Genomic DNA, 27,684 nt, shown 5'->3' with positions numbered 1-27,684 from the left:
GATTTCACTGAGTTGTGGAACTATTTATAATTTTAAATTTGTAATCTCACTAACTATGATGTCCAACATTCAAAAAACAAAGTTTTTTTTTATCAGAGCAAACAAAACATATGATACATATGAAACATAAGGTAGAAAATATATGTATTTAAATCTTAAATTACGATTGATTTTTTTTTATCGAACTTTTTGTTTTGAATTTATTCTTAGTTAGCGTTTTTTATTTATTTTTATTGTGTTAATTCTTGTATATGTAATTATAATTGTTAATTGAACGACAAAAACAAAAGAGCTCAAAATTTTTGGCCCTAGGACCTGATGTAAAAAAAACATTTCTGTTATCGAGCCGCACACCACTTAGATACTATTTAACGTCTTGTCCGGGACAAAACTTCTCTTAGGGCATTACTGGGGTCGGCTAAAGTTGTAAGGGTTTGGAAATTACTGCATTTAAAGCATTGTTCTGACAAGAACATTAAAATGTCCTGGAAAAGACATTAAAAGGTATTCGTGGTGTACGGACTTGATAACCGAAAGGTTCTTCGTGCACCAGGTTCTAAGACTAAATATTTTGAACGTTTTTTTATCATTAAATAAACTATAGTTTAAATAAGGTAGAGTAATGATACAGTAGTATATATTAAATATAACAACTTAACCCCTAGTCCCTACCCCAAACCAATTTTACCTATATTATTTTAATTTCATACTCTTATCCCTAGCCCATATAACTTAAATATATAAAATATAAATCAAAAAAAAAAGTTGTTGACTAAAACTGAAATACAAGTTTTTAATATATACCTATTATTATACAAATTAGCCAAGCAGAAGCGCCTTAGTTTTGCAGCTAACAGGAATAACTGTCTTGCGTAAAAATAGTTCTTTCTATATTATATAAAACTTCTTGTTTTGTATATAAAACTGTCTGTTTTAAATTTTTTCAATAGTGATTTACGGAAAATAAACCTAAAGGTTATTTTGATTTGCATATTTGCTGTGTCAACAAATTTTTTAACAGCTTTTGTTAATTTTTTTAATTTATACCCTTATTCCTAATCCACCTTTCTCAAACATATTAAAAATTAAGCAAAAAATAAAGTTTTATTAGTTCAAGTTGAAAATAACAACCAAAAAAGATTTTGTTTTTGCTGACTTATGAAATATAAGTGACTATTATGGTCATGACTGACCTTAAAGTTTAATGGCCGTGATTTACTATACATTCCTAAAAAAAACTTTTTTTGTTTAATTTTTATCAGAACAATTTTCGACAAATAAATATTTATTCTAAGTATTATTATAAAGTCGGTTTTTTAAATCTAAAATCATTTAAAGATTTTACTTTTTAAATATAAAAAGGAAATTATGTACCTCTTTTTCTTATAAATTGGAGCTGACAAACAACTGCATTAGTAATAACGTACTTAATTCTAATGGTTTTTAAGTCAGAATTCAGGATTAATTTTGTTACTGTTAGTTTGAGAAAAAGAAATCCTAAAATATAGTCGAAAATACCTTCTGAAGTAATTTTAATGAACTATAAATAATTAGTTTATATATAAGCATATTTATTAAGACAATTACAGTTTAACTTTTGAGATCTCAATAAAAAAAAAGTTTTATTTATTCAAGTGTCTTTTATACTACAATAATTGTTATTCAAAACAAACTAATGTTTAAATGTAACGTAAGACATTCATCTAGCTTATTAGATCTGTTATATACTTTAATAATGCTTAAATCTTGTACTCGGTTTGATTATGCATGCATATTTAAACTGAAAATGCTACCCAGAAAATAAAAAAAGCTCAGCTGGCTTGAAAATAGTTAATTTATATATAATACTGATATAAGTAGAATTAAAGTGAAAAATAGAGCCAAGAAAGGTAATAGAAAAAATAAACAGTTTTTGTGTAAAGTATAGCAAAAAAAAACTTGTTTAATACTTAAATTAAGATAACTACTATTTTTAAATCAATTTTAAGATTATAAAATTGAAGCAAATTAAAAGTAAATAAACACCTCAAAATTTGAACGAATCATGATGAAAACTTTTACAAATATTGTTAACTTGTTTTAACTTTACACAAACCTCAAACCTAGTATAAAAATTTAAATTACGACTTTCTTTCATTAAAACGTTTAATTTGATAAACTAATTTTAATACTAATCATTTCTTTTTTCTATATTTTACTTACTCGACATGAATTCAATAATTTATTTCTGACTAAGAAAAACTTAACTTGATTTAGCCAGTGATTTTTTTCAAAATACAGCATTTTTAACTAATCCATATTCTATATCACTAGTAGTGTCTTTTAAACCCTACTTATTGAGTAAAATTTACTTACAATGTATGTTTATGAAATCCTTCTGCTGTGTTTAATAATAAAATTTAAAACAAAATTAAAAAAGCACTTTTTTTTTTCTAGGTATTACATTTTAATATTTATAAGTACAAAACTTAAGGCAGTTGTTTAAAAAATAAAACAAAAAAAATAAAATTTTCTTTTTTAACTTTTGTTAAATATTAATTTTTAATTAAAATAGGACATTATCAAATTAATTCTTATGATATAGTTAGATTTGCATATTCAGGGTGTCTTTTGAGCTTTTTTAATACTATAATTCAGTTGATATGTTTAAATTTTAACTCTACTGATAAAGCTTAACAGCTTGCATCGCGGCAGCATTAATTTTTTTAAACAAGCTTTTCTAATAGCTTATGTTATAATACTGTAAAAATAAATTTCTAATATAATTTACCAACTTCTTAATTTTATAGTTTATCTTTCAATATAAAAAAAAAATTGAAATTATTCTTTCAAAATGAATTAAAAAAAATTGTATAAATATATTTTACATTGTTTAGGTTAATTTTCTTTATGACTGTGACATTTTTTATTACATTTACTTTTGTAAATGTTGTTTTGATTTTAGTATAAATGATTGCATAAGAACATTATACCTACGGTTTTTAACTAAACTAAATAACTTAAGTTTTTATAATTAATTTAAACTATATGATTTGTAAAAAATAAACCTTATTCTATAAATATATTTTTTAGTTAGACTAGTAAAAGCTAAATATACTTAATTAAGGTTTTAAACAAGTTAGTAAAAAGTGTTTAATATTTAGAATTTATTTTAAAAATATGATCGAAAATTGAATTATTAGCAGAAAATAATGGAGGAAAATTAATGAAATAGAAAAGTATTTTGATTGTAAAAAAAACTTGTACTAAAAGTATTTAAATAAGAGTTAACCATGGTAAGAAATGGCAGTAAATTAGAATAAAACGTTTTCAAACAAACAAAAAAAGGTTTTTGCCAGTTAAAGGAAACTAAATTATATTTTTTTAAGATGTTGAGAAGATTTAAATTTCTGAAATAAATAAAAACATAATAAGTTTTTAGAAAATAAGTGCAATGAGCTTAGTGGTTAACAAAATTACTATAACAGTATAATATGTTAAACAGTATAAAATTATTATAACAGTTTAACAGTTTTGTTGGGACAAAACCAACTGCCCTTTTAAAGGAGAATGCTTACTAAAGATATCTATAAGGCTTCTATCAGGAATAAGGAATACATAGGATCAACAGGGGTATCTTTCAAAAAAAGATGGCAACAGCACAAATACAGCGAACTCAAGAAATCCCAAACAACTACTTTATCCAAATTTGCCATTTCAAACAATATCAATTTTGCCGAAATCAAATGGCAAGTGCTATACAAAGTTAATTGCTCAGTCCCGAAGAAAGCTGACAACTGTTCAATCTGCAATCTGGAGAGAATGGCTATAGCCGAAGCAGATAGAATCAAATCATTAAATATCAGAAAAGAATTAACCGCTATGTGTCCCCATTATAAGTCTTGTTATTTTTGATTTATTGTTTGCTTGTTGTGTCTTATTTTTACTATTTTTACCATCTTATATGTTAAACTTAATCTTTAATTTTTTTTAGACTTTTATAAATTTTATGATAATTTTTACTAATTAAACGTAATAAGTTTTTATAAAGTTATTAATTAATTTCACTTAAAAATATCTATAAATTACTTAATTACTAAATTATGTCTAATTAGTACTGATTAGTCTAATTAGTGCCAATTAATTTGATTATTTTTTTCTATATATATCAGTGTGCTTCATTTTTATTGCTACCTAGACTCTGAAGATCCTTTTTTAGATGAAACCGGGTTAGTAAGGTTGCAATTTCGTCAATAAATTATTAATTAACATTATAATATAAGCTGTATAACATTTAAAAAAAAAATTCATCTACTGTTTTTTAAGCATAGCTTAATTCGTCAAAAAAAAAGCTATTACTGATAAAAAATAAAATTTTAGTCAGTATCATCGTCAAAACAGCAGCTACTTGACTGCAAAGTTACCATAAATTAAAACTTATATTACTGCAGCGGTTAAAACCAGTTTGTTTTTTACAATTTTTTGGATTGTAAATAATTTACTTTAAAAACTTTTTTAAATAATATAACAGCTTGATAAAAACTATAACTAACTCAATAATGGCCTAGATCTTTCTAAATAATTTTAAAACACAACCAAGCACAAATGGCAACTATGCCCCATCGCTTATATCATCTTTACATAATGCGTAAAATAAAACCGTTAAAACTTTAACTTAATAATTCATTTCGTGAAAAGTATTGTTATAAAATTTTGATTAATTTTGAAATACTCTTATATATTAATAAAAAACTTTTTTAAATTATGTCTAACTAAACTTTAAGAATATGATATTTTAAAATATTTACTTAAGGCAGCTTATAACAATTATACACAGCAAAAAAAGAAACTTATATACTTAATTAACTTGACTTTGTTTGAAATAAAACTTAACACATTTAGATTTTAAATTACATGAAAGATTACTTTAAATTTAAATTACTTTGTACTGTCATAGTAAGTTAAAATAAACGGTATAATTAGTTTATTTTGGGTTTTATAATGTATAATTTTTTTTAATAGTACCATTTCTCTAAATGAGTGTAAACAATAGTTGGAAACTTTTGAATAATTGGTCAGATTATTATTAATTGAATTTAGAAATACAAATTCATTGTATCTTTAAACCTTGTTATCTTAAGAAACAACCTAATCAAAGAAATAATTGGCAAAAGTCTATAAGAGTTAAAGCCTTGACTTACGTGAGTCGTGAGATAAGCTCAAGTAAACATAAAGATTCTATCATGCCAATTCAATCATCAATACAATCTAAGAAACTTTTATGTAGTACTGTTATTTTGTAAAACATAAGTTTAAATTCACAAAAAGTTATTTTTTTTTTAAAAACTTACAACTAAAATAATTGACATGAAAATAAGTAAGTTATATCTTTTACCATAACTATTTAAAAACATTTCTTTATTCGCCAGCTTAGATAATATACTGTGGCTAAGAAGTCTTTTAATATTGTTTTCTTTTCATACTTTTCAAGGTTATAGATGTAGAATTTCCAGTATGTATTTTAATTTAAATTTGATTTTGCAAAAAAATCTTTTAACAGTTTACCATGTGTATACTATTTTCTTTAGCAAAAAGAAAAAAAATACTTTGGAAAAACTTTCAAAGTTAAATAAAACAACTTTTAATTGTTTTAAAAGCAAGTTTCGTTTATTTGTGTTTATTGAATAATTTTACTTAAAATAGTTTTTCTCATATATACTCAGCTACAGTTTTTTAATTTAAAGTAATTAATTTGAAAACATTTATTACTAACAGTAATCGGAAAAAATTCATAAAAAAGTTAAATAATATTAAAACAATACTTTCATGTATATTTTTTGACATTTCATTTAAAATTGATTTTTATAAGGTTAATATAAACAAAAAAAAATTGATTAACTGTTGACCAATTTTAAAATATTGATTAGCGAAACTTGAGTTGTCTCTATATTTAAGAGGTTTCAAAGGAGCTTGACTGATCTATTAAGGTAAGAAGTGTTAATAATATACTAATGAGCACAATGTGTTGATATTAGAATATTCTGATTAGTAATGAGTCAGACTCAGAATACTATTAGTAAAGTAGATAAAACAAAATAAAGTTCTTTCAAACCTAATGAAGTTTCATAGTTCTTTTGTGAACAGTACAAACTTTAACTTATTTAAGATGATTTTTCTTCATTATTAATTCATCATTAAGATGAACTTTTTCTTTGAATTTTCACTTTATTTTTTTAGTATATATATATACATATATTTTCTATAAAATGATACCTATCTTTGATTTTTTACTTTTTTAATAAAATTAGTACTTTTATATAGTTTTATTTTATTTTTATTAATTATAATTCAACTTAAAAGTTATTACAATTTTCTACAAATGTATGGACAATAAAACATCTATTAGTTTTGTAAAACATTTTTTTTCTACACTTTAAATTGGCAAATTCTTTATTTTTACACTATTTTCTTTTAAAAACTCAATTGAATTTTTTTAAAATTTAAAATGAGCTATTAAAAAATGCAAAAAAGATGATTGTTTAACAAAAAACATTATAACTTTTTATATTCTAGAATAAGTCGAAAAAAGGGCAAAAATTTGTTTTTTATAGCCTTCCTTTTTTAGTGAACAAAATTTTTCTAACAAACGAACTAGCAAACTGTTATAGCTTAATAAAAAAAAAGGGGTTGATCATATCAATTCGATCTTCAGACCAAAGTTTTCGGTAGACTGAGACCGGTTTCGCCCTGATTAGAACTTATTAGTTAGTCACATACGATAATCTTGCAGTCTTCAATCTAAACTTGGATTATTTATGGAAGCATAAAGCAACAACTATTTGCTGGGATCGATCATTGACTTCAGCATTATCTATTGCCGTGCAACGTTCAATACATTGTCCACTAGGCAAGACAACTGGTACGCTAGTATTTAGTACAATCAACCAAAAACACCGGCGAAAGTCAGCAGAGCAGAAGCCTGGACTTTCGTATGCCGTGAGATTATTATTGTTTATTATGGATAAGATTACTTTTTTTTCTGTTATCTTAGTTGTAAAAGAAAGTTTTCTATAAATTAAAAATAAAAACAAAAGTTTCATATTTATAAGCACAAAAATAAAAACAGAGTTAGTTATTAAGTGTAAACTTTAAAATTGTTACAAAAAGTTGAAAAAAGGTTGTGACTACAGCTTACGCTACAATAAGAGTTTTTCACTGTCTGATAAATTAATTGAATTACTTTTTTGATAACGTAAGTTTTGATTCATTGTAATTCCGTAGTAGTTACCACAATAAACGAAGACCTAAAAAATAATCAATTGTATAAAACTATAATTGTTGTATCTTTTATTTCTTAGTTAACTATTATTTTAATTAAACTAAAATAAACAATTCTACAACTTAATGTAAGTTGTTTAAAAAAAAGTTGTTTTTTTTGTATATATTTATAATTAATAAGAAAACCAAAACATAAAGTTTTGCTAAAAGTTGCTTAGATCAGTTGTCTTTGATTTATGTCCTGGACATGACGTTAAACTGTTTTGGTGTATGACTCGATAACTGAAAGGTTTTTCGTGCACCAGATCTGTGGACTAAACTTTTTGAGCCTTTTTTTCGAAACTAACTAACAAATATTTTGCTTTTAGAATGTCAAAATTTTCTTTATTTTATATCAATATTGTTAATTGAATGAAAAAATATACTTAAAAAGTTTGTCAAACGACCTGGTGTATGAAAAATCTTTTAGTTATTGAGTTGTACACCAGAACAGTTTAATGTCATGTCCAGGACAATAATATATATCTAATTTAATAAAAGTATGATGATTTGTTTTTGTTCCTTCATTACTGTTTTTTATTTCAAATAATTGCTTTTGAATAACTTAATTACAGAAGTACTTTATTTTCTACGCCTTTTGATATTTTTCTTTTTTTTTATATAGTTATATAGTTATATTTTAGATTAAATTTGAAATACATAGAATAAAAATTTCAAATATTTATTTTTAAAGTTAAGTTATCATCTTAAGCATCTTAAGCATAGTTAAAAAACATTAAATAAAAGTATAAAACATTACTAAAAAGTATAAATACTGAAATAAAAATATTGCTACGAATTTTTTACACTTAAAAACTTAACAAATATAAAACGACTTAAAAACAAACCAGTTTCCAGTGCTTCCAAATGAAAAACGAAATTGGTACTATTAGAAAAATAGGAATTGCAATTGCGTACCATGGTGCATGTTTGGGTTTTTTCTAAATTTAAATTTATGTTACAAAAAAAACAGAACGTACTAATAAAAAAATTAAAAAAACTGATAAAATACGTAAGCTTTTCATTCTACATTAAAATTTTTTATTAGTAAACTATTATAAAAAAAATTAATATATTGAGGTGTCTGATTCTAATAAAATTGTTTTGTATAGTTAGAAAATAAATAAAACTTAAGTTTTATATAAAGTTATTTAAAAACAATTAGTAAGAGCTTATTATTTCACGTAACAATATTGAATAAAATTGTAAATTGTTAAGTTCTACTAATATAATATTTTTAGCTATGCAGCTATAAACAGATTTTATATAAAACTAGTTAGATATGCAAAAAAAAAAAAAACATAACTACCTAGAAAGTTAAGAATTTTAGAAATATTTTTAAGTTTAAAATGATTTGTTTTACCTCGATTACTATGCTGTTTTGATCTTCTTTTGTACTTTCATTTTGACATAAAGCAACTGAAAGTTTGTTTATTTTAAAAATAAATACAACTAAGCTCCACTTTTATATGTCAGCAAATTTAATTTAGATAAATTGTTTATAGCAAACTTTTGTAATCTCTGATTTCGTTTATATTTATCTTTAATATTAAAATTTTATCATAAAATAACTTTTCAAAGTGTTGCTGTTTACGTATTGTTTAAAAAAGTATTAAAGTTATAACTTTGTATTCAACAAATAAATGTCTTTCGCTACTTAAAAATTGTTTAAACAAGTCTAAATAAAAAAAAGGCCCAAATCTAGCAAATATATGTTAATAACTAAAATAGTTTTCTTACCATTTCCATATACAAGTAATACTATAAATACTACTAGCTTCATTCTTAAAAATATAAACACTAATATTGTTGATTTGTTTGTAACATAACTTTGTAGTTGTTTACTTTGTAAATATTTAACTATCTGCTTGTATTATTTTAAGCAATATAAAATTTTAAAACTTCTATTTTTGAAAACAGAGTGGGTTCTTTGTTTTTTACACAGTTTCAGTAAAATAAAAGAAAAATAAATTATTTATTTAACGTTTCTGCACTTTTAAAACTTTTTTGTGAACAATGATTATAAAGTATACACTAAAAACGTTTACTTGACTTATATATATTTATATAAGTTTTAAAGAAAAATTATAATAAATGAACTTCACATAAATGTTCTAATTATAACTACAACATATATTAAAAGGTTTTTTTTTTCATTTAACAAATTTTATAAAATACTTTTACATAGTTATTTGTCTTAACTAAAAAAGATTGCTCAATTTAATAAAATGTAAAGAGCTTATTTAAATAAATATGTGCAAATTAAATATTTTATCCAACCAGTTTTCGATGACAAAAAAGTGCGACCTCTTTAAGTTAAATATCTCAGTTTAGTATTTTATTTAACTTAAAGAGGTCACAATTTTTTGTCACCGAAACCCGGTTGTGAATAAAATATTTAATTTGCACATGTTTATTTAAAATGCTTTTATAAAAATTCAGATTACATGATGCACACTAGTTTCTTAGAAGTATTTTAAAAATAACTTCAAGAAATTCTTGATTACTTAAAAAAGACTTTTTATATTTTAACTAGCTTGTAAATCTAAATACCTTCATAAAATAATAATTTAGTAAAAAAGTAACAACATAGCTTCAATAAAGTTGTTTATTTTTGGTTCCAAATCATATTTTTTATTATCGAATGCAACTAAGTAATTTAGTTATAGTAGTACTGCTAACTCCAGTTTGCAAAAATGTTGTATCAAGACTCTTTTTTTTTAATTTGTATGTTGCCAATGATAAAAATATTTTAAGTTTATTACTGATGAGACTTAAAATGTAGTTGACAACTTTGTTTCAAAACATACACTATGTAGAGTTAATACAATATTTCAAACAACTTAGATTTTTATTTTAGATCTACGAAAGAATTTATGCATTTAAAAAGAATAATTGTTATTTTAAGTTTTGTAAAAGTGTCGAATGATAAGGAATTTTCTATACTCTCCTTAATTTAAAATAACATGGTTTTTGTATAGTAATCTTTAATTAAGATATTTGAATACAAATTTTTGTGATTTTTGTTAGAAACGGTTTTATTCTGTAACTTTTTTAATTATGCTTTAAAATATCTATGAAATACTAAAGTTTTGTTTACATAAAAACTATTTTAGTTTTTTTGGTACAGTAATATACTACCGCCTATAGTGCGTCCTGGACAAAAAGGTAAAATGTCTTCGTGGTGTGCGAGCCGATAACGTGAAGGTTTTTTCGTGCTTCAGGTACTTGGACTAAACATTTTAACGCTTTTTATTTTTTCGTTCAATAAACAGTATAAAAACTTATTAAACTGCACTTAATATTTCTACCATACAATTAGTAAAATTAATAACTAAGATCGACATAAAAAGCTTATTATTTAAGAATATGCACAATATGTTAGAGGTTTTTGACAGACTCTTTTATTTTACTGATGTTTTCTTGATTTTGGTCTAGCTTATCTGCAGAACAAAGTATATATTTTTAAAGTCATAGAGTAAATTTTTCACACATGGTAGTTCTTGCACACGTTTTAACAGAATAAGTCTAGAGCAGGGTTGCCACATATCGAGCTTTAAAAAATTTTCAGATTTTTTTTCTTGACTTTTTGATCAAATTCTAGTTAAAACCGATTCAAAAATACATAAAAAAGACTTGATATTATGTAAAAATTTTAATTTTACACAGGTTAAAACAACAGTTCTTTAGCTTAATAAAATCATATTATTTCCATTGCACCATCTGTGTATGATCGATGTGTATGAATGATGCAAAAAACAGCTCTATAAGCAAAATACTTGTATCTCTACCACGAGTAGCTGTCAAGTTTGCAAGAGCGTACAAAATTGCACGAGTGCACAAAATTGCACTAGCAGAAAGTTTTCAGGGAGACATTTTTGCACGAGTTTTTTTTTTACTGCCACTTTTATCCTTAATCCTTATTCTCGGTCGGTAACTTTCTATCATTTTATATACATATTTTTTACTATCACTATTACCCCTAACCCTTACCCGTTATTTTTGTTCCTTCGTGCAATTCTGATCCTTTCCCCTCTACTACATATTAAATACATAGATGAGATCATAGAAGAATTTAATTGATTCCAAAAATTCAATTAGACCCTGAAAAAATAAAATTACAGCAATTTTTTTTGAAAAAAACATTAGCAAAGTGCAATTTATCGTGATGGTAAACTTTTTTGTTAAAAGCATGTTTAAATCAAATTTTCTGATGTTTTTTTCAAAAACGCCAATTTTTCCTGCCTTTTGTGATTTTTCCTAATTTTGTGGCAACCGTGCTAGAGTGTCAACATTCAAAGGCTGTTAATTAAAAAAAGTTATATTTATAGTTTCTTATTAGTTATAAAAAAGTGATTAAGCCTACTGTACTCATCATAAAAAAAGTTACGATCTATATACTTATACTCTTATATTTTTGACGAAAAACCTAAAGTTGGTAAAAGTACTATAAACTTGAATTTGAAGATAAGAAAAAAAGTTATTCTTTATAAACTTTATATTTATGAATGATAAATAAAGATAAGGTCAAACGTTAAAAGCTTTATCTAATAGGTTTAAACAACCCTTAACAAACTATCCCGATGGAGTAGTGACACCCACCTTCTCTGCAACCAGTATATTTTTTACTGTTTACCAGAATTCTTGTTTAAGAAAAACAGCAAAGTTTAAAAAAATGTTCTGTTTAGGAAATGATCCTTGCGAGAAGAGCTTTCTTATCGGATTCTTAGTGATCTTTATTCAAAAATCCTGTTATTTTATCTTCAAAATCAAGATTATTTGCCTATACTTTCAAATTCTAAGTGTGTTGACAACCCTAGCTATCACAACTTTTTGTTTATCAAAATATTATTATCTAAAATCTTTTCCGAGCTAAGAAAACAAAAACTTAGCTTACAACTATATTTCTGAAAGTATTTGGTTCTGTTGATAGGTAGCTGTCTGCAACTAAACCTTCTTAATAAAGTATGACTGCAAAGTTTTTGAAAAACACATCCATTTTACGATATTTAATTCAAACAAAAATTAAAGTTCATTGTTGAAATATTTTTCAATTAAATAATCATACAAAAATTGAAGCCATGAATTCGTTTTTTTTTATTTGCAATTCGTCTTCAACTCATAGACTTTCTTTCTAACTAACTTCGTTAGAAACTTCTCTAAGAAGTAAAAAACATTTTTTTGTGTACTAGTCTTAGTTTAATTTATAACTGGATTATTTTGTTCAAGCAAAAATTATTTTTACTTTCATTCAGTTTATGCAGTAGACAAATCATTTAAAAAGAAAAAAAAAACATTTCAGTTTAAATATTTGTGAAAATATTAGAAACGTAAGCAAACAAGTTAGCAGTGTAAAATTTTGAAAACATAAAAGTTGTAAATGATAGTACATCTAAAAAATACAACTAAGTGAGTCAGTTAGCCAGATTTCTTAAAATAAGCCTTTTGAGTGCCAGCATTGTTAAAAAAAATTTCAGCTGCGTTAAAAAAATTGTAAATTAAAGTTGAAAAAGCTTCATAAAAACAGTATGAAATGAAAATTATTAATGCATACTGAAAATCTAATTTCTAAATAGTTTGAATAAAAAAGTCAACACTATTCATTTTTGCACAAATTAAATCAATAAATTCATTTGAATCTAGTCCGCACGTTTATCCTAAACTAGATTATCCAAGTAATCCCTTATTACAAACTAAGTAATTTTTCGCAGTACACATTTTAAATGCATTTCTGATACCTATATAGCTATTTATTTTAATTGTGTACTGGAAATTAAAATACACAAAAAACTTAAAATCAATTTTCAATAAAGTTAAAACATTATATAAAGAAGTATCGCTTATTACAAAATTTTATCCCTTAAAAAAATTATCAGTAAAATGCTTTGAACAATTCTTTTAATACTATTTTTTTTCATAATTCATTTTAATGTTCAAGTTAAAATCTTGCACATAGTGTGGTTAATTTTTTTTTTGTAAAACTGCTCCGACATGTTTGAAAATATTATTGGAAACAAATTCACTAATCCAAATGAGTTTTATTAAAATAAATAAATAAATACTAAATAGTTGAAATCGTATTAAAGTACTGCAATAACAATTCGTCTAAAATTATTTTTGGCCAAATTATATTTTCGAAAACCAAAAAATAACAAACTAAATCATTTTTTATAAATTTGTTTTAATTTTCTGTTACAATTTATATCAGCTTGCTAGTACTAGCTTAAAAAACTAGGTTTCATAATTTTTTTGTAACTGACTTTATTGCACAAAATTAACAAAAGAAGATAATATATTTTTAAAATAAAAATCTAATATCATATATAAAAATTTTAGAAACAATGCTAGTATGTAGTAGTATATCAACTATTTCAGCTAACAAACTAAATTTTTATCGCTAGAGTTTTTAAAACATTATTTGTAAAAAAATGTCTTAATATAAAAATTAAAAAACGATAAACAAAACAGGTAAAATAACAACAACTATCTAGTGGCAAGTTTGATAACGTTTTCACAAACTTATGGTTCATCTTTAGATAACACTCGCTGCTGATCTAGCTGATCATGTTTGTGTATTGGTTTCAATTCTTGTTTTGTTATTGGTTGCTGTGGATTTATTTTTCTTAGCAAATGGTTTACTTTATTTTGTTCTATTGTAGATTCTTCATAAACATCTGAAATATTATTAAATGTTTTACAAAATTAATTAATTTTTTTTTGTGGTGGTTACTATATATTAAAATTTATTGTACGATAATACATAAAATAAATCAGTTTAATTGAAGATAGTAAACACATATACAATACGAAAACCATCCTGTTTAGTACGCATTTTTAACAGAGTTCAAAATTATATTATATTTAAATAACAACAACGAAGCATGGTTTAAAATTATTAAGTTCATTAATTTTAAAAATTACGTAGTTTCTATTGGTTTCAGTAATCATTTTGACAACATTTAGTGATTTAAGTAAAATGAGAAAATTAAATTTACTTTTCCCATTTAAAATATTGAAACTTGAGAATTTGGTTGGATCGCACAAAATATGAAGAAAAAAAACTAACGCTTTTAAATCTTAAGCTAAAACTAGAAAACTACACATTTAGTTAAAAACTAAAATTTTATATATGGTAAAAATCATTTACATTTATTTGATATTGGTTTCTAAGTAATAAAAACAACACTATTCAAAAGAGATAACTTATTTAAATGATAACTAATATATAGAAAGTTTAAATAACTCAAAAATGAACATTTAACTATTTCAGAATTTATGATAAAAATGCGTTTATAAGTATATCAATTTAAAAAAAACAAATTCTGAAATTAAATAAATCAAAGAAAATATGCATACCAGAAGAAACGTTAGTATTTAGGTCAAAATGTATGTTTTTTCTATCTTGTAGCTGCAAAATCATATTTGAAGCTTTTAAGTTTTTCTGTTTGTGTTTAATTCGTTCAAGTTTTGATTCTGATAAAAAAATAATAATGTTTAAAAAAGATTCAATTAAGAAATCTATAAAAAATAACATTTTAATATATAAAAATACTGAATAAGTTATAAAGTGTCTATTTGTTATCATTTATAGTTTATTTTACAAATATTATATTGACGTAAATGTTAACAGTTAACTAAAGACTAGGAATTTTTTATATTTATTGTTTAACATAGTAGTGATAACTTACGATTTTATGTCATACAAGAATCCTTAGTAATAACTAATTTAAAGAAAAATTTATATTAGTAGTTTAACATTAAGAAAAGAAAGTTTTTTTAAATATAAAACTACATGTTTATTTTACATTTAAAAGTTACCTAGGGAGTTCAAGTATTTACTTCCATCCATCATATTTGGACTGCTTTTTATTTTAGTTTCAACAAAACTGTCGTCAAAACCACAACAGTTTTCTTCTTTTTCTTTTAAAGCTCCCCAAGGCGAAGACATTTTAAATTTTACCTGAATATAAAAGTCTAAACAACTTTAATAAAGAAATTAAAACTAATTTAAAACATCACATATCGAAAAAATAATTTAAATTTACTAACTTTTAGTAGTAAAAACTAGGTCGATTAAATACTATACAATTAAAAAAAAAAGAATCAAGATATTTCTATTTTTCTCTGTTGAATTTATAATTACATGATTCAATTATAAAAAAGTTCTTTACTAATTTAAAAGTTCATTTGTTTCAACTATAAAAATCGTTAAAGTTTTACCTTTTAAAATTGAATAGACAAGTATTGAAAAAACTGGTAATGTTCTATGAATAAAACATACTTTAAATAAGTAATTTCTAAATTTAATTTCTAGATATTCTTGAAATTAATACTGAGGCTAATTTAAAGACTAACTTAAGAAAGATAGTTTAAAACGAAACAATTAAGTATTTGGAGATGTATTAATAATAATTATACAGTTTAGTTTATGATATTGAAAAATTTCTAATCAGCTTTTCTTTTTTTGAGCTTGTTAGCAATTTTTTTGTTCATTTTCTTTTCTTTTTTCTCCTTTTTTTCAATCAAAGTGGACAATTTCCAAGCAAGCAGGGATGATATGATAAACAGAGGGGACAAAATTAACAAAAGTGTTGTAATGAACTCCCATGGGGACTCTCCAGCATACTTTACCAAATCAATGATCCACTGTGGAGGTTTTCCGCTATCTGTACTTACTTCTGACATATTTCTGTGGAAGTGTTTAAGAGTTAATACTAATACTTATTATGGTATACTGGTTTTGAATAGATTTGTCAAATAAAATAGTATGTTTTTCTTAAAGAAAAAAGCTTAAAAATATTCAAAAATTAGTTTATCTATACATTTAAAAAAATAAAATGCAAGTTTATCTCCTATAATGTATATTTAAAAATTCTTTTAAAATTACTTGAGATTAATATTTTGATAAAAACTTTTAAAAGTAAGTATTTTCGAATTTAACAAAACATAAAAACATATTTTTCTAATTGAGTTTAGCTCTAAAACAAGAGGCTTCAACTATTTTACATTCTTACATAATAAGTTGTAAGCTTAAACTATACTGTGTTATATTTGTTTTTTGTTTATTTGTAAAGATCACCATTAAAAAAGCTATTAAAATTGTTATGCAATCAGTTTGCATTTAAAGTTTTCAGTTATTCCTCAGCTCTTGGTCTAACAATTCTATTAGCTTTTTTCTTCTTTTTGAAAAAAACTGCAGGTTTTTGTTCAACTCCAGGCTCAACTTTTACAATGGGCTTTTTTACAATTACCTTTTTCTCATTGAACTCAAAGTCATCAAACTCTTCTTTTTCTTTCTTCACTTGGGCCACTGCTTTAGGAGACTCCACAGCAACCCATTGGCCATAAGAAGGTGCAGAAGAAGTTGCAAACTCTTCTTTGGCTATTTTTTCACTTGGCGGTTTGTATTCTTGTTTTTTGACTTGAAGTTTAATTTTTTGTTTCTTTATTGGTGGCGGAGCTAAGCTTGCAAAGTTAGTTCTTACTTCATGTGATAAGGCAACAGGCTTCCTTCCTATGTCTTTTGAGTACTGCTTAAGTGCAGCAGCCTCCATTTGTTTCAAGTAGTCATTTAGTTTGCTTTCTTCCTTAGCCTTTGCTGCGCTCCTCTTTCTTATGTCATTCAAATATCTTTTCTTTTTTTCCTGGTGGGACTTACCACGCTCATGAAATTCAATGGATGCCTTGTTGTCTGCAATCCAGCATTTACAGATGTCACACATTCTGCGTGGGTTAGATTTCCAGTATGATGCCATTTTGTTTGTTTAAGCTAGAAATAGTAGAAAATTATAGTTTAAGTTTTTCATAACAACATTTTTATTAATGACATTTAAAAAAAAACACTTGAAACTCAAACAGATGGAAATTAAGGGCATAGGGGGGGTAAACACCCTTTTTTGGTTTCGGATCTTATTTTATAAAACTTTTACTAAGCAACAAGATGCTTTTTACAGATTTTAAATATTCAAAATAACTTTTGAGATATAGCTGGTCAAAGTCGGAGGCAACAATAGGATCCTTATGGGAGGCGCAAACTAAAACAGCAAATAACTAGAAATCACTAAAAATCTATCTCCTCCTACGTTTTTTTAGATAACTACCTCAAATTTTCAGGAAATGTTCCTTGATATATTTAGAAAATTCTGTCTGAACAGAATTTTAAAAAATTAAAAAACAAAAATTTTATAACAAAAAATAAAAAAAACTGTTTTTTTTGTTTATTTTTTTTATAAATTTTACTTTCTATATATAGTCAGATTTATAATTAGTAGTAGTTAGCAACAAAAAATAATATTAAGGATTTTTAGTATTAGGACAAATTTCAATTATATTAGGCAATTACAACAATTGCTGCTTCCTGTTTGAGCACTAAAATTTTTTGTTTAGTTTGAGACTTTTATTGTCTAATAGTGGATAAAATAGAAATATTTAAGTTACTTTTTAATTTTACACCAATTAAAATTAAATGAAGTAAAAACTAACTTTAGAGTATTCTTTTATCTTTAAACAAAAACAATACTTTGCCATATTCCAAACTAATCAAAGGAACCATTTATTGAGTAAAAAAATACCAATTTTTAAATATTTATTCCTTTACAGCTTATTCTTTATTTCATATAAAAAACTAACAAAAATCCAAATAAAATACTGTGTATTTTATTTTGTTTGTTTTAGTGTTAAACTCTAAAACATAAAAATAATTTATTATACAGAAAAACTTATTAAACGGATCAGAAAAAATCTGATACCTAATAACAAATTTAAGCATTGGCAATAAATAGTAAAACAGAGGGACTTGCAAGAATTTTTGGATATTTAAAAAATCAAGGGATATTATAGTAAATAGTTGCTACTTTTTTTGACAAAAGCCAGACTGAGTGATCAAAAACTACAAGGACTTGCATCAAGCTAGCAAGAGTTGTGAAAAATTCCAAAAATATATTATAACCAAAAAATAAAACTATTGTTGTGCTTAATAAAAACAAAAGCTTAATAAATAAAAGCCAGAAATTTAAGTAAATATCCAAACTAACATAAGTCTTGAAAAAATGATTTTTTCAAAAAAGATCAAACTAGCCTAGGTAAGTGGCAACCCTGTGATACAAATGTATGGGATAATCAAAAAGTATTATAAAAATACAGAGATATTAGATTACTCAATTTAAAAATACTTGTATGGTTTTATTATAGTCTAAATCCAAACTGCTAACCATAAATATAAAAAAATATTAAACCTTACTAAATAATACTTATTATAGCTTCTTTAAATAAGCTAGACACAACTAATGACTTATAACTAAAGCTATGAAGTTGAGATTTATTATAGCTGCTAAAAATACATTGTGTGTAAAACGTTGCATCAGAATTTTTTTTGGCTCTGATCTATTTCATGTACCAATTAATTGCTAATAACAAAACTTTTTTCATTTAAACGGTTTATTGAGCAATGCTTTCAAAATTTAACTAATTTCCTTGTCAAAACAAAATAAATACTCACAAAAACTAATTAATCAAACACAATACGAGTAAACTAAAGAAGCAATCAATATAAAACTAATCAAATTAATCATAAAAAATTTAAATATTTAAGTCTTGCTCATAGTTTTATCTTGCTCTTAGTTTTCTCTTAATCTCTATTAAGACTCTTTTAAATTAATCTCTATTTAACTCTATTAAGTTTAATCAGCCTTAATAAAATAAAAACAGGTTCTTGTTGACTGACTTTACATGGCAGCAAAAACTGAAATACAAATAGTTTAATTAAATGAATAATTATATAAGTAATAATAATTTATCCATTGAACAACAAAAAAAGACGCTTAAAATGTTTGGTTCTAGGACCTGGTGCACAAAGAACTTTCGGTTATTAAGTTGCATACCATGGATACCTTATTTTTAAACGTCTTGTCCAGGACAATCAACTTTACTAGTTGAAAACTTGTATACACTTATTTTAAGGTCTAGAAATGAGAAAATTTTATTATATCAAAATTGTTAAAAAACTAATATTAAAAAAAAATTAAGGTTTTACGAGCTTTTTTTCAACATTTCCCAAATTCAAGGTTTTTATTCCCCAAACTGTCAAATTCTAGGTTTTATGGCCACCCTGGTAGTAAACACAAAAAAGTATAACATAACTATAAGTAAAACAAATAGACATTATTATATTTTTTAGATGTTTTCAGAGAATTTTAAAAATTGTAAAATAACATGGAATATAGACTTATTATCAAGTTAATATTAGATTGAGATAGTTTGTTAGTGACTGCTTAAAATATGTAGCAGATTGGTTTTTAGTGAAACAGTTTTATTATATTATACCTTTAAATTTTGGTTCTTACATCAAAAAACTATTTAGATCACAAAATTTGTACACTTATATCTCTAAAACAATTTGGAATCTAAAAACAGGTTTAAAAGTAATTTTCAGCTACCTAAATAATTCTATCATTACATAAAACTGTAAAAAAATACACTTAATTTCTTCCCACTATGGCCTTAACAACTTTTTATTTAAAATAACTTTATTTCATTAGGTAAACAATTTTTCATGTCATCAAGTGTATTTTTAAATGGTAACTACTTTGGAAGTAGTTTTTATTATTATTTTATTATTTTTCTAATATAAGTTTTTTTTATTTAATTTTATTAATCAATTTATGTTTAATCTCTACATTTCCATGAATTGAAAAAACAGGGTTGCTAGTCTTTGAAGCAAACTTTTGAAGACTGAATGACCAAATGAGTTTCATCAAACTTTCTGAGTTTATGAATTATTTAAAACAGTATTAAGAGGCTAAAATTGAATAAATTACTGTTAAGTAAGCTTGATACTTAAAGTTAAAATAGTAATAAAAAACAAGTTATATTAATTTAGACAAAAACTCATTTTCATAATATTGAATCAAAAATTTCTGGAAAAAAACAAAATAGTTTGATTTTTGAAAAAAACTACAAACAAGCATTAGTTTTTGAAATAAGTTTCATTCTAGCATGAGTGAGATAGCCTGAGTGTTTGACAACACTTAAATTAAAAATTTTGGCAACCAAAATCTAAGCAGCTTCAAAGTGTTAGACAAATTTGTAGGACTGCTAAATATAGATGCAGCTTTTTACCTGACATTTGAGTATTTTTGGTAAGTCTATTAGAGTTAGACTAATGTCAGCAGCCTTTCACAAAAAACATTTGTAGAAAAGCTTGCTGCTGAATAATTCTTGCTGCCAGGTTATTCCAAAATATTTATAGTAATCAACTTAAAAATACTGTTTTGCAGCAAATATGTAATAAAATAAGCAAGAGTGGAGCATTAGTATTGATTAGTTATTAAATTAAGATCTTAATTGTAAGTAATTACTACAACAATTTCTATTTACTGTTTTTAAAGTTATATTTTATACTATAAAGTACTTCGAGGTACACAGAACTTGGCTTTTAGGCAAGCTATTAGTTTGCAAACCCCTGGGTTAAGCTATGGATAAGGGTTAAAAGATGGGTTACTTGAACAAACTGCTAATAGTTTGCATTAATGTGAAAATCATTTGCATACATGCTGAGTCAGCAAAAAAAAATATTTTGATTATAATTTAAATTATTAAAATTTTATTTTTTATATGTTTGGGTAAGGGATAAGGGCACAAATTAAAAAAAAACAACAATAATAAATTTGCTGACTCAGCAAGTATCAGGGTTGAACAAGAGTCAAAAAATATTCCCTTTCAGTTGAGTTGTTAATTTGATTCCCTAAAAAAATTAAAACAATTCCGATGATTAAACCAGGTTTTTTTTCTAATCTCTAATGTTTGTAGATCATTATAAAAAAAAAAAGTAATAAAAAAATATTGAAGTATAAGTAGAGAAAAGGGTAGTTAAAGTTGGTCTATTTTCCTTTTTGTTACGTGCTACAATGATACACATCCTGAACAGTCCTAAAACTTCCCTGAGTAACCTTAAACTTCCCTGATTTTCCTTGAGTTTTTTTAAATCGTTAAAAATTTTATTATTTAATAAAAAATTACAATGTTAATTCTAAAAATATTAAAGAACTAGCCGCAAGGCTTAAATTTCATTAAATAAGCACTTAAAATTAATAAAATTAAAATTTTTTGAACAAAATATTGAAACTAGATTAACTAAATTTTATTCTAGATCTAGAAAATAATTTCCCTGAGATTAAAAAAATAATCTTAAAATTTTGTAAAAGTTTTTAGAAAAAACCAAAACTGCCCTGAGTTTCCTTGAGTTGAAATAAAAGAATCAAAATTCCCTGAGTTTCCCTGAGATTTTCTTTCACTTGAAAATTCTCTGAATTCCCTGAGTGTGTGGCAACCCTGAAGTATGCAAATGATTTCAAGGTTTTCCAAGCTACCCTAAAAAATTAGGTGAAATAAAACTAAAATATTAACAATATTCAAGAGTAAGTACTAAACTTATAAACTCACTAAGTGTAAAAACTTAAAAAGCTGCATATGTAGCAGTCCTAAAAAATTTCCCAATACTTTGAGACACCTTTTATTTACTACCAACTTCCATGAGTTAAATAAAACTGAATTTAAAACTTTAGGATGGTGTTTTAAAGTTGTATAGTAGCTTCTTCTTTCTCATTAAGAAATATATTTGTAAATGACTAAATGTAACTGTAATACAAATTTATTAAGTTATGGGTTTTTATAAAATAATGTTTTTCTCAATTTATAAAAATATTAAAGAGATCCTTATTTATAATACAAACGTGGAAATCATAGTCAACACTTATGGAGACATTAAGACTTAGCTTAAGTTTACAAACTAGATTTAATTACCAAAAAACTGACAAAAGCTAATAGGCTTTTAAATGTGTATTAAAAGGCTACACTAATTCTATTGCCTAAAAAATAGTCCTCAGATAAAAGTTTCAAGCTAGGGGATATTTTAGACATTTAAAGTTTTTGAACTGTTGCAGTCATCTTATACTTGTTTAGTTCTAATTATACCTTATATAAAAAATGACTTATGTACAATTGTTTTCATATCTTGTTTCAAGCTGAAAAGTACTGTAATTTGCAGGCTAAAGATTTAATTGGCGGACCAAGTTTGGTCTGCGGGAAGTAGTTCGCCAAACTCTGCTTTATAACATGTATATATATATATATATATAAATATATATATATATATATATATATATATATTAATAGTCTTTTAAAGTTTTGGTCGATAGTGCTCATCGACAAATTGAATTGGAGCTAAATATTTATTTGATTATATAAAAAACAATAGGTTTATACGACCGTTTCGTATATAAGATATATTACTATAACTACAATAAATACGTTAATTCAACAGAACTATCAAAACTAATTCACAAATTAAAAAACGAAGGAGAGGATTACAAATTAAATTGGAAGATCCTAGAAAGAGTAAACAAACGCCAACCAGGAAAAACAACATGCAAGCTTTGCTTGAAAGAAGCCCTCAAGATATTACAAGCAAGTAACAACTGTATCAACAAAAAATCCGACTTATGGGCAGTTGCAGACATAGGAACAAATTTCTGTTGATGAATTGGAAGCAAGCAATTAGCTAGTATAACAAATGTTCAAATTAGGGTTTTGAATTTTGAGTTTTATTTGTTGTTTTTTATTATTTTGTTAAATGTTAAATATTCCGTTTCAACTTAAATTCATGCATTGTGTTTAACCATTACTAGTTAATATGTTGCTTTTTAATGTTTTGTTTTATTTCGAAGTATATTAAGAATTAAAGCCAATCCTTTTGCCAAAACCTTTAACTATAATCAAACATTCTGATATTATTATTATTATTATAATTACAATACAATATATTTTTCTAATTGCTAACTTAATCTAATCAAAATAATCAACAAAAAGCATTTCTACTTTCTCTCTCTTTTTCTCTCTCTTTTTACTTTCATTTACTTTCTTTTTACGCATGAATAGTTATTTTGTATTTATTAATAGTTGCCTAAAACGTGCTTATTCTTATTTTGTTGAAGCCTGAAGAGATTGACTATCTGTCTTTCGAAACAGCTGTTGTTAAACAAAATAAACTATAGCACTCTATTTGTAAGATATATTACCTCATATACTCATCAGTACAGCTAAAGTTTATTAACAATGTTTAACAGAAATTTAGAATTTAAAAATTTTATAACTATTATGACGTAATAGTTATGAAGGTTTTTGTACAGGAAGTTGATTTTAGAAAAATACGCTGGTCTTGTAAGTTTAAGAATATGTGCATTTTAAAAAGTTTGGAAAGGTTGTGTTTGAAAAATATTTTAAACTACTCGTGTTCGCGGCTTAATTTTACTTGGATTTAATATTTAGTTAGTTTTTTTTTTGCTAACAAAGTATTTTTGGTAATGAATGCATATATTTTTCCTTTTGCTTTTCTTGTTTAGTATCATGTTCTTGTCTAATTTATTAATTCCTATTTTTTCTAAATTGCAAAGCTTGCAGCAAAATTTATTATTGAATTTTGGTTTTGTCCTGTTTAGTATTTCCTTTTTAGTTTTGTAGTCTGTATTCTTATCTTTTAAATTCCAAATTTAGTTTGCCAGTTCTGTTGTATGCCTTTTCTTAACGTTGTTGTATGAAGATTTGTGATTCCTATATCTTTGTTTGAAAGTATTTCCTGTAGATCCTTAGTACTGTTTTGGTTGTTTTGTTGGATGTTATTCTTGCTTTATATATTATGTTTGAAACTAGCACACAACAATAAAATATTAAACAAAAACAAAATAAACGATAAAAGAACACAAAAGATAAACTTTGCAATTGCCGCAAAGAACCTTGCCCTTTAAACAACCAATAAGAATATTTGATAAGTCAGCAAAAAAAGAAGCTTTTTTTAATGTGACTTTATAGAAATAATCAAAACTTAATCTTTTGATTAATTTTAACATGTTTGGGTAGGGTGGGTTAGGGATAACAGTATACATAAAAATTTTTTTTCTTTTGACTTAGAAAGTATGCAAATCAGACTGACCTTCAAATATACTTTTTGTTAATAAAATCAGAAAAATCAATTAACACTAATTAGCATAATTGAGTCAAATTAACACTCAATTATGCTAATTAGTGTTAATTGATTTTTCTGATTTTTCTGATGTAACCTCTAACTATTTATATACTCAAAATTTAATTTTAAAATTAGTTGCTAACAAAGGTAGTTGAAAAGCGTTAGCCGAAATCGATTTTACTTGTTTGTTGCTTTAATAAAGATGTTTTTGAATGAATTTTGTCTTAGATTTCTGTACAAGATATGTAGTACTAAAAAGTTATAACTACTAACTAAGTATAATTGTGTGAAGTTTATCTTTTATGTGTTATATCTAACTATATACTGTTGAATTTTGAAAAATTATAGTTTAAAAAAAAAAAAAGACTAAAATTATTAATGTGCTGCTAAAATAATTAAATAATAAGAAAGTTTATGATATGTTATTGAGGTCTAGTTAAGATTAACAGTTTAAAATAGTAGCTGGTATGTTTGCTAAATTTTTAAACAATATTTACATTTAAATTTTATTAAAATTGAAAGAACAAAAGAAAAACTTGAAATTGAAAGAACAGTAAAAAAAACTTCAAATTGAAAGAACAATAAAAAACACTAAAGTATCTTTTTTGCTAAACTTATAAACTTTCCATGATTTTTGGCAATCAGAATATCACCTAATTTTAGCTAATATCAGGGTTGCCACTCTTTGATTCAAAAAAACTAACCTGAGTGTTTATAAACTTTCCTGAGTCAGAATGAGACTTTGGAAAACCAAAAAAATAATTACTTTAAGCTAATAATCAGTAGAACAGCTAGCCACAAAGTTGAACAGTTTAAGTAATGTTTACAGTTGAATCTATAGGGGGGTAAACACTTTTTTTACAAGTTGTTCTTATTCAAAAGAATACTATCTTAGCTACCAGATGCTTTTTATAGCTTTACAAAATTCAAAGTAGTTTTTGAGATATAAGCGGTCAAAGCCGGAGAGTTCCATAAGGACCTAATGGAAGGCGCAAGCTAAAAACGTGGAAATATCTTTTTCACTAAAAATTTATTTCCTCCTAGGTTTTTTTAAGCTAGGTACCTCAAATTTTCAAAAAAATATTCCTTACACAGTTTAAAAGCTTTTGAGTGTTGGAGTTTCAAATAATTGAAATTTACAAGTTTAAGGTCTAAAATTCAAAAAAAAACACCTTTTTTTTTTGAAAAAAGGGGACTTTTTCTCAAAAGAAAAAGTTTTCTGAACTTAAATGATCTAAAAATTAGTAAAGAGTAAACTGTGAAAATTTGAATAAGATTGCTTAATAACTGTAGGAGGAGATAGATTTTGATAAAATGTTTTTTTTTCGCCTTTTTAATTTTCACCTTCTATAAGGAAGCTATTGAGCTGGCCGGCTTAGACCCCTTGTGTCTGGAAAACTACTTTGAATTTTGTTAAGCTGTAAAAAGTATCTGGTAGCTAAGATTAAAATCTATCAAATAAGATCAACTTGTAAAAATCAAGGTGACCCCCCTATAGCCTTACCAAACTAAAATCAATTAAAATTAAGTTTTGAACAAAACTAACTAGAAAATCACAAAATATTGAAAACTGGATCATCTCAAACTCATTCAAAATCTAAAAGAAAACTAGCCTGAGTTTCTATAAAAAACTAAACTAGCCTGAGGCAGCCTTAAATTTTCAAAAATTCCCAAAAATTTTCAAACTAGCAGGGTTGCCACTGTTTAAGTCAAAAAAAAAACTAGCTAGAGTGAGTATAAACTAGCCTGAGTCTAAAATTACTTTAATCTAATAATCAGTAGAACAGCTAGCCATAAGGTTGACAATTTGGTAGTAAAGCTTTTAATTTTACAACATAGGTAAAGAGTTGCATTTCTGAAAAGTTTGTTTCATAGTTTAAATTAGTGATGTACCGGACCCGGACTTTTTATTCAAACTAGAATCCGGCCGTAACCGGATCCGGACTTTTTTTTTTCAAAATAGAATCTGGTTGGAACCGGATCCGGACTTTTTTTTCAAATTAGAATCCGGCCGGATCCGAATATCAGTCAAAAATGGCAATATCCGGCCGGACCCGGACCCGGATAGTGAGTCCGGTACATCACTAGTTTAAATGTAAACAAACGTAAATTAGTCACGTGTACTAAATGAGCCAATCACGGTAGGTGTTTAATTTTCGAACGTATTTTCTGACGAAAATGACTCTTTTTAATCTACACAGAGTTTGTTTTTGAAAAAATACTTTTTTGTGTGCTCTTTTTTACTAACTAGATCCGAATCGGCTGGATCTCTATTAGGATCCCGCCGGACCCAGATCCGGACTTTTATTTCAAATTAGGATCCGGCGGGACCCAGATCCGGACATTTTTTTTTCAAATTAGGATCCGGCCGGAACCGGATCCGGATTTTTTTTCATATCAAGATCCGGCCGGATCCGGATATCAGACAAAAATGGCAATATCCGGTCGGATCCGGACCCGGATAGTGAGTCCGGTACATCACTACTTTAAATTGGATCTTTTAACTTTTTTTGCGCTTGGCTGCTGTACTTAAACAAAACTAATCCACTTAAATTAATGTCACTTAACTAAAAAATACTAACATTGCTAAAAAAAACTTATCATATTAAACTTTCAATACATTTTTAATTTTAAGCTAGATTTTTTCAACGTAAAGGCCTTAATCTATCTAAACTGCTGACCTAATTAACAATTGACAAACCAATAAGACTTTACTTAAAGCTTTGAAAATTGGCTGTTTTTTTTATCGCATATTACAAGTGTCACAATTTGAGTGATGAAAACTTTATGTTGAACGTATACATTAGGTAGGCCATATTTTTATTTTGTTTTTAGAGCAGATTTACTAGAAAACGTCTTTAGTGAATGGTCTTCTTAAAAATGTCTTTGTAAACCACACCATTGTGTAAAGTTGTATTATAAGTAACAAAAGTAACTTTTTAAAAGGAGAATTAATATAGAACTATCATTTAATAGTCACTACTTTGTACCGAAGTTAATTTAAGAGCACATTTCAAACACTTGTTATAAAAAGGTTCAGTTTTATTTGTCTTTCACAAGTTAGTTTAAAGTTGAAAAAATTGTTTTGTTTTACTGCCTTAACCTAGTATTTATTCATGCTATTTAGTTAAAACAAACAAAGACAAAATTTATTTATTTTTTAATAGTTTCGTGTATAAATGTTTTCTAAGGCTAAAAAAAAAACTTAAGATGCGAGATACAATTTATTTTTTTAATGTTTGCAGTTTACATAAAATAAAACAACTACTTTATTACATGATAAAAGTTGTTTAAATCCAAATATCTTTGTTTTACAAACAAAATAGCACTACACGTCCAAAATTAAATTACTTTCAGATTAAAATATTAAT

At 25.2% G+C, this 27,684-nt stretch overlaps 2 protein-coding genes across 2 annotated transcripts; both read right to left on the bottom strand.

Moving 5' to 3' along the window:
- Positions 1-13,591: 13,591 nt before the first annotated feature.
- Positions 13,592-15,727, bottom strand: LOC145834143 (uncharacterized). Its single transcript, XM_082941501.1, has 3 exons — positions 15,115-15,727; positions 14,653-14,769; positions 13,592-13,970 (listed from the first exon to the last, which is right to left on the bottom strand). The coding sequence occupies exons 1-3, from the start codon at positions 15,242-15,244 to the stop codon at positions 13,816-13,818; spliced, it is 402 nt and encodes a 133-aa protein (XP_082797627.1). The 5' UTR covers positions 15,245-15,727; the 3' UTR covers positions 13,592-13,815.
- Positions 15,728-15,985: 258 nt separating this feature from the next.
- Positions 15,986-17,061, bottom strand: LOC145834142 (uncharacterized). Its single transcript, XM_082941500.1, has one exon. The coding sequence runs from the start codon at positions 17,049-17,051 to the stop codon at positions 16,431-16,433; it is 621 nt and encodes a 206-aa protein (XP_082797626.1). The 5' UTR covers positions 17,052-17,061; the 3' UTR covers positions 15,986-16,430.
- Positions 17,062-27,684: the final 10,623 nt, after the last annotated feature.

Source organism: Thalia democratica, chromosome 4 (genome assembly GCF_965202585.1).
Source record: "Thalia democratica chromosome 4, ktThaDemo2.hap1.1, whole genome shotgun sequence".
Classification (NCBI taxonomy): Eukaryota; Metazoa; Chordata; class Thaliacea; order Salpida; family Salpidae; genus Thalia; species Thalia democratica.
The sequence above is the reverse complement of the archived record's forward strand: the minus strand, read 5'-3'. Positions and strand labels throughout refer to the sequence as shown.

Excerpts from the sequence above, each read along its gene's own strand:
- LOC145834142 (XM_082941500.1), bottom strand. The coding sequence starts at position 17,051 with ATGGCATCATACTGGAAATCTAACCCACGCAGAATGTGTGACATCTGT.
- LOC145834143 (XM_082941501.1), bottom strand. The coding sequence starts at position 15,244 with ATGTCTTCGCCTTGGGGAGCTTTAAAAGAAAAAGAAGAAAACTGTTGT. Across the intron at positions 14,770-15,114 it reads TAAATACTTGAACTCCCTAG|AATCAAAACTTGAACGAATT; the intron begins GTAACTTTTAAA and ends TTTTTTTATCAG. Across the intron at positions 13,971-14,652 it reads AAATACTAACGTTTCTTCTG|ATGTTTATGAAGAATCTACA; the intron begins GTATGCATATTT and ends ATAATATTTCAG.